General features: G+C 45.9%; 1 protein-coding gene across 1 annotated transcript in view; it reads right to left on the bottom strand.

Annotated features, from left to right (window-relative positions):
- Positions 1–2,304: 2,304 nt before the first annotated feature.
- Positions 2,305–12,284, bottom strand: part of GPR45 (G protein-coupled receptor 45) — a 105,315-nt gene continuing 95,335 nt past the window's right edge. The window contains exon 2 of the mRNA XM_053588535.1: positions 2,305–5,746. Coding sequence (XP_053444510.1) covers positions 4,373–5,677 — 1,305 coding nt within the window. The 5' untranslated portion in view covers positions 5,678–5,746 and the 3' untranslated portion in view covers positions 2,305–4,372. The remainder of the gene's footprint in view (positions 5,747–12,284) is intronic.

Here is a 12,284-nt window from a genome sequence, read left to right as displayed (position 1 = left end):
CCAGCTGGCAGCCCAGGGAGCATTTTGAATGGAGTATGATGGTACAGCTGCAGCCACTGAGCAGAATGTGGCTCTTTAAAGCCAAGCCCATGCTCCTGGCTTCAGTGGCTATGAGGTTCTTGTCAAGTGAACTCTGAAATCTTAGGCCAGGTGAAGATGAGGAAAGGACTGTGATATTGTGATATAATAAATAGATACAAAATAGCCGGGCGTTGTGGCGGGCGCCTGTAGTCCCAGCTACTCGGGAGGCTGAGGCAAGAGAATCGCTTAAGCCCAGGAGTTGGAGGTTGCTGTGAGCTGTGTGAGGCCATGGCACTCTACTGAGGGCCATAAAGTGAGACTCTGTCTCTACAAAAAAAAATAAATAAATAAATAAATAAATAGATACAGTAGAACCTCCGTAGGTGACCATCTCCTAAATTGACCAAATTTTCCTAGACTGGTAGGCCTAGTCCCTTACGTTGGCTACCTCCATATGCTGACCAGTTTATTACAGTCCCTTGGATAGTCAACTTACAGAGGTTCTACTGTATTTGGTCTCTGCCCTGGTTCCTGGTATATAGTTCCTAAAATCCTTGGCACCCCCAGAGTGGTAAGAGTGCCTTTTGTAGGCTAAAGAGATGGCTGGTGCTAGGGGCCCCTAGTGGCTTCAGGAAAGGGACTGGTTACTAGAAAGACTGAGGACTTTCAACTCCAGACTGGCCCTTGGGTTGGGAGAAGGGCCGAAGTTGATTGCCAATATCCAATGATGTCTTCAGTCGTGCCTGTGTAATCAAACCTGTTACGATTCCCCCAAAGGACTGGGTTCAGGTGAGCTGAACACAGGGAGGTTCCCAGAGGGTGGTGGTCCCAGAGGCAACACAGAAACTCCGCACCCCTTCACATATGCCTTGCTCTATGCAACTTTTCCATTCAGCTGTTCATCTGTATCTTCTGTAATATCTGTATAATAAATGGGTAAACTTAAGTGAAATGTTTCTTTGAGTTCCCGTAAACCACCATAGCAAATTAATTAAACTTAAGGAGGGAACCCCCAATTTATAGCCTACTGGTCAAAAGCATGGGTGACCACTTGCGACCTGTGATTGGCATCTAAAGGGGTAGCAGTCTTGTGAGCCTGAGCCGTCAATCGTGGGATCTGACTCTAACTCGGGTAGATAGTGTCAGGATTGAATTGAATTAGAGGAGCGCCAGATGGTGTCCACATAGAATTGTTTGGTTTGTTTTTTTCTTCAGAAAGACTGAACATCCAGTTTCTGAAATGAATTTCCGCCTTTGCCCCAGAAAGGACAAACCTTGGCTGTCTATCAAACAAGTTGACAGTACAACTGTAATAATTATTGCTTCTGTAACTTTAGCATCTACCATAGACGAGACCTTAGACTAGATCCTTTGTATGCCTTCTTATCTATTCTTGACTCAGGTCTTCTGGCTGGGAGTGTCTCTGCTATTTTAGAGATGAGGAAGGTGGGGCACAAGAATGCTGTGTGACTTGCCCAGAATCACACCAAGGGGGAAGCAGTGCTGGGGTTCAGACTGTCCCATTCTGAAGCACATGCTTCACTGACCCTGTCACTGCCCACCTGGGTTGTATGGCTCACTGCTCAAAAGGAAGCCAATATACTGAGACAGCAGTAGTTGCAATGGATAAAGAGTTTAATATCCTAGGACACTGAGTAAGGAGATGGGAGAAATTTCTCAAATACATTTCCCTGAGAATTATGGAGGTAAGGTTTTTAAAAGTAGTTTGGTGAACAAAGGGCTAGGGAATTGGGTCTGCTAATTGGCTGGGGGATGAACTTATTGAGCTGGGAAATAGAAATTGTCTTCTTGGCTGAGATAGTTCCTGAGTGGGGGGGTCACAGAACCAATTGAGTCAGTTTCCATGTGTGCCTACTGGTTCAGTTGACATCAGTTGGTTTTCCCCAAATGCATAGTCCAGAAGATACTTCAAAGACCAATCTTAGGTTTTACAATAGTGATGTTGTCGACAGAAGCAATTGGACTCTGGAGCAATAAGCAACTCTAGGAAGGAAGCTAGGATATATCCCGGTTAACTTTTAGCTGTCTAAACTTCTGTAGGAGTAAGTTTTACCTTATGGCCTTACATTAATATAGGCAGTTTCCTGACACAGGGGTGTTGCGTGTAGCATTACGGGTCTACTAATCATGGTCTTCCTGCAAATTCTGGTAAGAATTTAGGCTTATACACTGAAAGAGCAATAATACTTTATTTAAAATATATACAAAATTATTACTTTGAAACATATATTTACCATCCAACACACATCATATAACACTGATTTGATGTAAATTTTGGTACCACGATTCATTCAGTTTGTGACTTCTCTTTTACTCAAGGCTCCTGAAAAAAGTTATCTGAAATGCCCACCAGAGAGGAGGTACCCACAGGCTTGGTCCCTTCGGTGGCCTGGCTGTGTTCTTAGACACTGCTGGGACCCTGAAACTCTGTTCCAAGGGAGCTGAAGGCAAATCCCTGCCTTGCTGGGGGCACTAAGGACACAGACTAGATGGGACTCACCTCAATCATATACCCGTTGTCCATCGTCTGGTTCCCTTTTTCTTCCCTCCTCCCCAATCTAGATATAAAATGAGGGTAGACTTGGTGAGCACAGGTGTCAATTATTTTCTTAACCCTCATCTGGGCTTAGATTAATGTAAATTATATTCTTATCTTCACCCTCCCTTTTCCCTGCCCTTGTCATTACCACCATGGGGAGAAGTGTGAGAATGGGGAGCTGGCTTCTTAATACATCTTGAAAATGGAGTTTCTGTGCTCTTCAACTGCATTCAAGTTACCATTATCCTGAGATAAATCAGAAAACTGCTTTTGGCAAAGCCCATGCCTCATTCATCATTGTCTCCCCACAGTGCCTTACATCTAGTAGGCACTTAATAAATGCTCACTGTGTGGATGAATAAATGGATGCAGGAATAAATATCTGGTAACTGTGAGTAGGAAACACACATTATACAATGAGAGGGTTTGCAAGATGAAAAGGGATGTCAGAGATCCTCTAGACCTGCCTCCTTAGTTGGCAAATGGGGAAACTGAGACCTACAGAAGTTAGTCCACAGGCGTTAATTCCTGACAGAGTCAGACCTGTATTTTCTAAATTTCACCTTGAACATCCCACTCTCCTAGGATAAGGAGAGCTCAGTGGAATCAGTGCCATGCCCTGAAATGAGGAAAGTCATCTTCTAACATCAGAAGCTCCTGGGGGTTGCAGGTAACTGAGTGGAGGGTGCAAACAGAAAGGTCCCCTCTGGGCAGCTTTGGACTGGACGGCAGCAGCGGGTCTGAATGAGGTAGGAGAACACAGAGACTGATGGAGACCACCCATGGGTCAGGTTTGCCCCTTCTGCCTCCTGCAGTCATGGTAGTGCTGAAGGGCATTTGGTGGCTCACAAAGGCTCTGGGGCCCCAGGATGTCCAGAGGAAATGTGTAAACAAGGCCCGGTGACTGAACACTCCCAGCAATGAAAGCAGTTCACTACAAAGATTTGCTCAGCACACTGGAATCGGATGGTAGAAAAGAAAGGGAGGGAATGAGGGAAAGGACGAAGGGTCTGTTCACAGACAGGGAGGCTGAGAAGCTTCAGGTACAGGGACAAGGTGGATCAGGCCATGTGGGGGTGGGGGTGGGTATTGGGCACAAGCATGAGTGCCCGGTGTGCTTCTCTCTTCAGGTGAGTTGCCCCAGAACATTCTGTGGGCTTTGAGCCACTCAGGTCTCCCATGTGCCACACCAGGAGACTCAAAAGCACAGGGGCTCACTCTGCATCCCAGTGTGATTTTGGTTTTTTTCTAGAAAGGATGATTTGGCATGGCTAGAAATGCACATGTGACCAAGGTAAAGAACCTTGCCTGATTCCCCATATGCCACAGACATGAATAGCTGAAGAAGGCAAGCATCAAAGAGGGAACGATAACCCACGGGCTGGCACCTACTAGGGTTTCTCACCTCTGAATATGGCACCATAGGGTTTCTCTGGAGCAGGTGCAGAGGGAGCTGGGAGGAAGGACTGAGCTCTTGGGACAGACCCCTGCCCCTCCAGACTTTCTGCCCAACTTCTGCACTCCCCAGCCCACTCCATTTTGCCTTAACTACCTTGCAGTTGCCATGAGACACACACAGGCTCCTTCGGGATGAGAAAAAGAAAATTCATTTTGCCAAAATTTGAAATTTGGGAGCTGCAGCTCATCTGGTAACAAATGAGTACCTTTGTGCTTAAATAGCCACCGCAACGTGCAGACTACGACTACGGTGCGAGGGAGCAGAGCAGGAAGGGAACCCGGGTCGCTGGAGTTCCTCTGAAGTCCCCATCTCCTCCCCCACCCCAGACCCCCCTAAACCGCAGACTGGTTCTCGTTGCACACATAGACTGTGTTTGGCTGGATTCTCCTCCGGATCCGCTCAGGCACTTTGGGAAGGATCTGGAAGGTTTGGGGCAGCAGCTCTATGCAGGCCTCGCGGAATTTTTTGATTCTCCAGCAGTAGACGATGGGGTTGAAGACCGACTTGAGGTAACTGAGCCACAGGACGCAGGTGCTGGTGGCGTAGAAGGAGGGGCCGTAGTAAAAGCGCCGGCTGAACACAGACAAGAGGCTGTAGACCGAGTGGGGCAGCCAGCAGAGGGAGAAGCCCACGAAGAGGATGAGGATGGTGGTGAAGGCCTTGGTCTTGAAGCTCAGGTCTACGCTGACCTGGTGCGGGCGGTGCAGCCGCCGCAGGCCGGCGCGCGCGAGCTGGCGCAGGTCCAGGCTGTCGGACTGGTTGTGCACGCGCACAGCGTTCTTGCGCACCGTGTTGAGGATGCACGTGTAGGCGCACAGCATGACGCCGAAGGGCACGAAGAACACGGCCGCCACCAGCGTCCCCACGTAGGCGCGGGCGGCGGGGAGCTCCGTGTAGCCCAGCACACACTGGGGGGCGCGCGCGGGCACCTCCATGAACGTCCGGCCCGAGAGCAGCGGGACCGCGACGCAAAAGGACAGCACCCAGGAGACGGCGATGATGGTCTTGGCCCTCCGCGGGTTCAGCTTGTCCTGGCGCTGGACGATGATGAGAAAGCGGTCGACGCTGATGATGAGCAGGATGGCCACGCCTTCCAGGACGAAAAACCAGTAGAGCGTGGCCGAGAGGTGGCAGAAGCCGTCCCCGAAGTGCCAGCGGACGGTGATGAGGGAAACGGCAGTGAAGGGCATGCAGCACACGCACAGCAGGATGTCAGAGAAGGCCAGGGTGGCCAGCAGCAGGTTGATGGCCGAGCGCATGGCCGGCCTCTGGTACACGATGACGCACACCACCGTGTTGCCGAGGAAGCCAACCACCATCATGAGCAGCATCCCCACCGCCAGCGCGATCCGTAGCGGGCCCGGTAGGGTCGCGGCCCCGGGTTCCGTCGCGTTGCTGGCATTCAGCAGCAGGTATTGGTAAGTCTCGAGGGACGTGCTGTTACAGGCCATCTTGGAGAGACACGTGGAGCTGGGACACAAACGGCTAGGGGCGGCCCCCTCAACACTTCGGTGGTGGCCATCTCCTGTCTGCCGGCTGCATCTTCCGCCTCTACGTCGCTGGAGCTGTGGGGCACTGGAGTGGTCGTCGGGAGAAGTGTCTTTCTTTGGGAGCGCTAGCTGGGCCTTGCAATGCATGGATCATATCCTAGTCATCTCTGTGGCAACCGACTGTGGCCACAGCTTCCTACTTGGACGCTCCGTAGCCTACAGAAAGCAAGAGGACAACGGAGGAGGGAGTTAGTTCTTGCACATGTAACAGCCCACACCTGAGTTTCACGGGTATCCCTCAACACTGGAGTGGAGAGATAGAATGACTCTTTTAGTTGCCACTTGGGGAAAAGCCTGGTATTCACAAAACCCAGGAAAACAGAAATCAGCTCTTCTTTGGGGAACTGAAGAAATAAATGCTTTGTAATTGGCACTAATGTATTAATAATAACTTGAGTTTTAAGCAACCTAGCTGAATGAAGCTCTCTGGACAAGCCAACTTCTGTTAGAACGTCAGCTCCATGAGGCTGAGTTTTGTCTGTTTTATGCTGTTATCTCCCAGCATCTGGTAACGTGCCTGACATACAAACAGATGCTTGTTGAGGTGATAAGTGATAGTCGATAATGCTGCTATAATATTTAACTTTGTAAAAAACCACTTTTTTGAGGAATGATTGGCATGTGTGACGAGCTGGGCAAATTAACATCTCAATACACTGTGAAATCATCACCACCACCAAGGCCATGAACATCCATCACCTCCCCAAATTTCCTCTCATGCCCTTTATTATGATTATTTTATTTTTGTGGTAAGATCAACTGTCTTAGCCAATTTTATTTATTTATTTATTTTAGAGACAGAGTCTCACTTTGTCACCCTTAATAAAGTGCTGTGGCATCACAGCTCACAGCAACCTCCAGCTCTTGGGCTTAGGTGATTCTCTTGCCTCAGCCTTGCGAAGTGCCCACCACAACGCCTAGTTATTTTTTTGTTGCAGTTTGGCTGGGGCCAGGTTTGAACCCACCACCCTCTGTATATGGGGCCAGCACCCTGCTCACTGAGCCACAGGCACCACTCTTAGCCAATTTTAAATGGATATATGAGGTCAAACAATTAAGTTTTCAAACTCTCTGTAGAAAAGGTACTAACCTCTACCTCATTGCTGAATATCACTACAGTCACCTTTGGAGTATTCCTCTTGGCCATCTGGTGATGGTAGTGATCTTCAGCAGTGAGGTATGTAGCACTTTTTCTAGGATGAATTCGTGAACTTAATTGTCCAAACTCAACCTCATTATTTTTGAAGTTAAAAAAAAATTTAAACTCTATCCGTTGAACTTTATATAAGGTAAGCATAAATTCACATAAAATAAATAGTCCTGTTAGCCCTTTGAGATGCTTCCCTAATAGTAACATTTTGGGTAACTATAATGCTGTTATAATATTACTTTTGAATGCACTGATAGGGAGACGGGAACTCTCTGCAAAGTTAAGGCTGCTTAAGATATGATGTTAATTTTTATTTTGCATCTCGTGGTATATGGCAAGAATTGTGTTCAGGAGCTCAGGTCTGTTGTCAAATGGTCCAGGGTGGGTGAAATGCATCCTTGGACATCTTCTGGCTGACTTCTTCATCTAGAGCACACAGTTAACTAATTAGGGCTAGTACACAGTAGTGTGAATTCCCACAATGTCACCACACCTGGATGGTAGAAGTACTCAGCAAATGGTATTATTATCATCTGAGCCCCGAGGCCAACCAATTAAAGCCTGATAGTGGTTATTGATTAATTTATATGTTACACACACACACAGGTGAACATGTCTGCATCAGTACTACACCTGCCAACAAATGAAAGTGCTCTCCCTGGAGCAAGGATGTTTGTAGTCCAATTTTGCTCCCCTCACCATTTCCAGTACTATTGATGGGACTAGGCAGCTGACCATAGCCTGAAAGGGTGATAAAAAAAGGCCATATAGAAAGCAGCCTGAGATGTAGCCCAGGCCACAAGATGTGTGGGATATTTTCCTTTTGCTTTCCACACATCCCAGCCTCCTCCACCTGGCTCCTTGCAGCTACCACTGGCTCCCGCTGACCTGTCTGTGGTTCATTTCCTCCTGAGGCCTCAGCCTCTGGAGGGCTGCCTCCCCTACGCCCAGCCCTCCTCCAGGTCCCCAACTGCTCCCAGCCTCCCTGCAGGTATAGGATGTGCAGCCTGCCTTGGTTTCACCTGGCCTCACCTCTGGCAAGAAGCCCTCTGTATCTCGCTTTATGAATCAGGGCTTCATCTCTTTCCCACCTATACCCAAACTGACATGAGAGGTCCTGGCCAACTGAAGTTACAAGGAAGCAGACGGTAAGAGTAAGATATCAGGAGGCAGAGAAATGTTACATGTGTGTATGGGAACAGGGACACAGAAATCTACTTCAGTCCCTGATGCGGTCCAATTCCAACTGCATTTCCCTGTGTGTATTTGCAATATTTTCTCCTTCCTTTGTTTTTAATGGAATTTTTAGCTTTTACTTTTCCTCTAATCTCATACCCTCCTCTTTGCCATCATCTTTCAGAGACAGCCTCTTTTGTGGAGCCACAGGGTCTCCCTATGTTACCCAGCCTGGAGTGCAGTGGTCATAGTATACTATAGCCTTAAACTCTGGGGATTAAGCTATCCTCCTGCCTCAACTTCCCAAGTAGTAGAGATTATAGGCACATGCCACCATGCCTGGCTTCAGAGACAGCCTCATTGAGCATTTCCTGGTTTGGGTTTTGTTGATAATTATGCCCATGATGCTAGATGATACAGTTCCATCTCATTTCTTTCTTCTTCTTCTTTTCTTTTGCAACAGAGTCTCATTCTGTTGCCTGGGCTGGAGTACCATGGTGTCAGCCTAGCTTACAGTAACCTCAACCTTCTGGGCTCCAGTGGTCCTCCTGCCTCAGCCTCCCAAGTAGCTGGGAGTGTAGGTGCCTGCCACAATGTTACCTGGCTAATTTTTCCATTTTTAGTAGAGGTGAGGTCTCGCTCTTGCTCAGGCTGGTCTTGAACTCCTGGCCTCAAGTGATCGTTCCACCTTGGCCTCCCAGAGTGCTAGGAATACAGACATGAGCTACCGCACCTGGACTTCCATCTCTTTTCTTGATTTATTCACTATGTACCATCTGTGGCCACACCATAGAAAGACGAAAGTTTAGCACACCCTTAGTACCTCACTATTCTTCTCCTGAGAAATAATGACTGAGTATTATTGAAATAATTAAATTGATTGCTATTGTAACTATAAAAAGTATACTTCAATGTCTGCCTGGCACTCCATCAGACATCTCTTCACTCTTCTCAGTAGAATCTGTGATTGGTGCCATCAGCTGTGCCTTCACTTTTACCTAGTAGGTCATTAATACTTACAGCCTACCAGATCTGCTGTGCTTTTTCATAAGATGATTTGAAGAGTTTAACTCCCAATTCATGACTATGAAATATTGTCCAGAGTTGCATGGGATCATCCCCCGGGATTACCTCTTTCTGACTGGTTTAGTGTTATGATCCTGCAGGGGTCATAGTGCAATGAGCACATTCTTAGCACTGAGGTCAAATAGAATCTGTTCTTTTACAAACCTGTCAAAGCTTCAGTGTTAAGAACACGCCACAGTACAGTTTGTTTCATACATGGTCCATGACTTTCTCGGATAGCTCTTTGTGTTTTCCTCAAGTATTGCCTTTCTTCTTTTCCTAAGCATTATGTGCCTTTATCTAGTTTTCCAGTCATACTTTCTTTCTGAAGATGGTCTTAGCTTTCCAAAGCCATCCTTTTGCAGCCTGGACATCCACTCCAGGTCTGGGCCCTTGGCTTGCTGGGTCAGTGCCACACCTGCCATCTGTAAATACCCTTTATGGATCCCTGGGATCCACTTTTTTCTAAATCCTTTGTCGTTTCTCTCTGGGTTTTCTTTATTTTGCTGGAAAACATCCTTAAATTACTTGCAAAGAAAGAGCTTAGGGAAGGTAAGCTGAGTCCTTGCATGTCTGAAAAATCCTCCTCCTTCTGCCTTCCCATGACTATACCTTTGTCTGGCTGTACAACTGAGGCTGAAATAATGTGCCCTTGAAGCTGCAAGGCATTGCTCCTTCTAGCACCCAGGTTGCTGGTATTAGATATAAAGTGTATTTGATTCTTTTCCTTTATAGGCAAACAAGATTTTTTTCTTTTGAAGATTTGATAATATCTTTTTTTTCCCTGAAAATGTTTGTACAAGGTGTACCTAAGGTTGATCCTTTCCTTAGTTACTGTGCTGGCTACTTAGCAGGTCTTTCAAATACAAATCCACATGCATCTCAAGACTGAGAAAGTCTCTTTTTTCACATCTGGGGTAGTTTTCTTCTCTCTGTGGGGCATGCTTGTTGCTCATATGCTGGACTTCATGCATTTGGACTTGATTTTCCTTTTCTTTTCCTGTATTTAAAAACAAACTTTTCCTGTTTTTGTCTTTTTTTTCTTTGTTTACTCTGCTCTGGGGGAATTTTTTTGAAAAACTTTCCATCTAGAACTATTAAATTTCCGATTTTGGCAATCCTTTTAAAAATATAAAAGCATTCTTACTTTCTCAGCCTTTTGCATAGCATTCCATTCTTGTTTAGGGATGTACGATGCTCTCAAAATTCTCGGAGGTGATTTGAGATTTTATTGTAGGTTCTCTTTTTACTGAATTACATCTGGTACCTCTAGGGTCAGCGCCTTGGTTTATCTTGGCTTTTCTCTGCTAGTCCTCTTCATGTGGCTGTTGGTTCCTGAATCTTGATCATGCTTAAGGTGTGAGGGCTGGGTCAGTTTCCCCACCCTAGCTGGGTGGAGTGACAAGCTCATTGTGGACTAGGCCTTTCCTCAAGATGAATGAGGGAAGAACCACACACATACCCACTCACCCCGCCTGGCTGAGGGCAAGTGCCAGAAAGAGTAAGGCTGCCCGCTGGGGTCTCCCCATTCACATCACAGACCTTCACTGCCGCCAGCAGTATGGTTGATACATTTACTGAAGCATATTCTACTTTTTGTCTCAGGGAACAGAAGTAAATGTCAACAGCCTGAACTTCATGGGGGAGAATGTCTCTTTTTAAAAAATAGAGTTTGAGGGTGGGGCCTGTGGCTCAAAGGAGTGGGGTGCCGGCCCCATATGCCGGAGGTGGCCGGTTCAAACCCAGCCCCGGCCAGAAACTGCAAAAAAAAAAAAAAAAAAAAAAGTTTGATTGGGTTTCTGTTTTTCCAGTGCAGATGTTAAATAAGGATTTTACTTAGCATATAGTCCATAAAGATTACACCAGCCTCATTATGCATCTTTAAGAAGTGCTAAGTATATAATAGGAGCTAATAGCCCAGTCCTAGATTCAGATAGCTCCTATCAACTGGTGATTTGATTATTTAATTTTTTCTTAGTTTCTTCATCTGTAAAAATAGAGAGGATTATTGTGAAATGCACAGGAGGAAGTGGGCCCAAGGTACCAGCCACAAAGTGAGCTGCCCATACATGTTAGCTGCTAATTAATCTTCAATTCAAGGATGGAGGCTTCGTTTAGCTTAGCAAAATATTCTTCAAATGGAAGATGCTTTTAAATTGTTAACAATATGGCTCGACACCTGTAGCTCAAGCGGCTAAGGCACCAGCCACATACACCAGACATGGTGGGTTCGAATGCAGCCCGGGCCTGCCAAACAACAATAACTACAACCAAAAAATAGCTGTGGTGGGTGCCTATAGACTCGGCTATTTGGGAGGCTGAGGTAAGAGAATCGCTTAAGCCCAGAAGTTGGAGGTTGCTGTGAGCTGTGATGCTACGGCACTCTACCCAGGGTGACAGCTTGAGGCTCTGTCTCAAAAAAATAAAATTAAATAAATAAATAAATAAGTAAATTGTTAACAAAATATCATTCAACCTGTACTTTGTTTAAAAGTTACTCAAAAGTATAATAAAGTTTAAAAACAGAATCTAATAAGTCAACAATTTGACTACATTTTCTTTTTACAGGCCTGATTTTTTCCCTTTTGAAAAACATATGTATAATAATTTCAATAGGAACGATATTGTAGTTGAGAACTTGAGGGGAACACAGTGGCCCTGGAACCAGGAGGAAGAAGTGGGGGCAGCTTCTGACACCTGTAGTCCCAGCTACTCAGGAGGCTGAGGCAAGAGAATTGCTTAAGCCCAAGACTTTGAGGGTGCTATGAGCTATGACACCATGGTACTCTACCAAGGATGACAAAGTGAGACTCTGTCTCAAAAACAAAACAAAACAAAACAAAACAAAACAAAACAGAATAAGGGAACATTGAGAAAAACTACACACTCCTGTGTTCAGGTTCCTGTCAATCCTGGCTGGGAGTGACTCTCTCATCTGCATGCTTCTCTGTGCTATAAAGGTGGATTTTCCCCACAATGATAATTACAGAGAGTGATTTTATGCTTAACCAAGGGAACAAATAGTGCAAGGTATATATTTTTTAATGTGTGTGTCATGAAGTTGAATCTGATTAAAATTATTTTGGCTTCTGGGCAGCAACCTGCCTTAGATATTTTAATTCAGCATTGTGGTCACAGTCCTATTGTCAATATCTGAATCAACAGCACTTTTTTTACAAAGGACTGGGGCACATTCAAGATCAAAGTAAAAGGTAACATGTGAACATGAAATGTTCTTGTATTTGAACATGAAATGTACTCCTGTTCTCTGGGTAATAAACAGCACTCACCATCTTTGGTGGT

Source organism: Nycticebus coucang, chromosome 4, assembly GCF_027406575.1.
Source record: "Nycticebus coucang isolate mNycCou1 chromosome 4, mNycCou1.pri, whole genome shotgun sequence".
In the NCBI taxonomy this organism is placed as follows: domain Eukaryota; kingdom Metazoa; phylum Chordata; class Mammalia; order Primates; family Lorisidae; genus Nycticebus; species Nycticebus coucang.
This window is presented reverse-complemented; position numbering and strand designations above follow the sequence as displayed.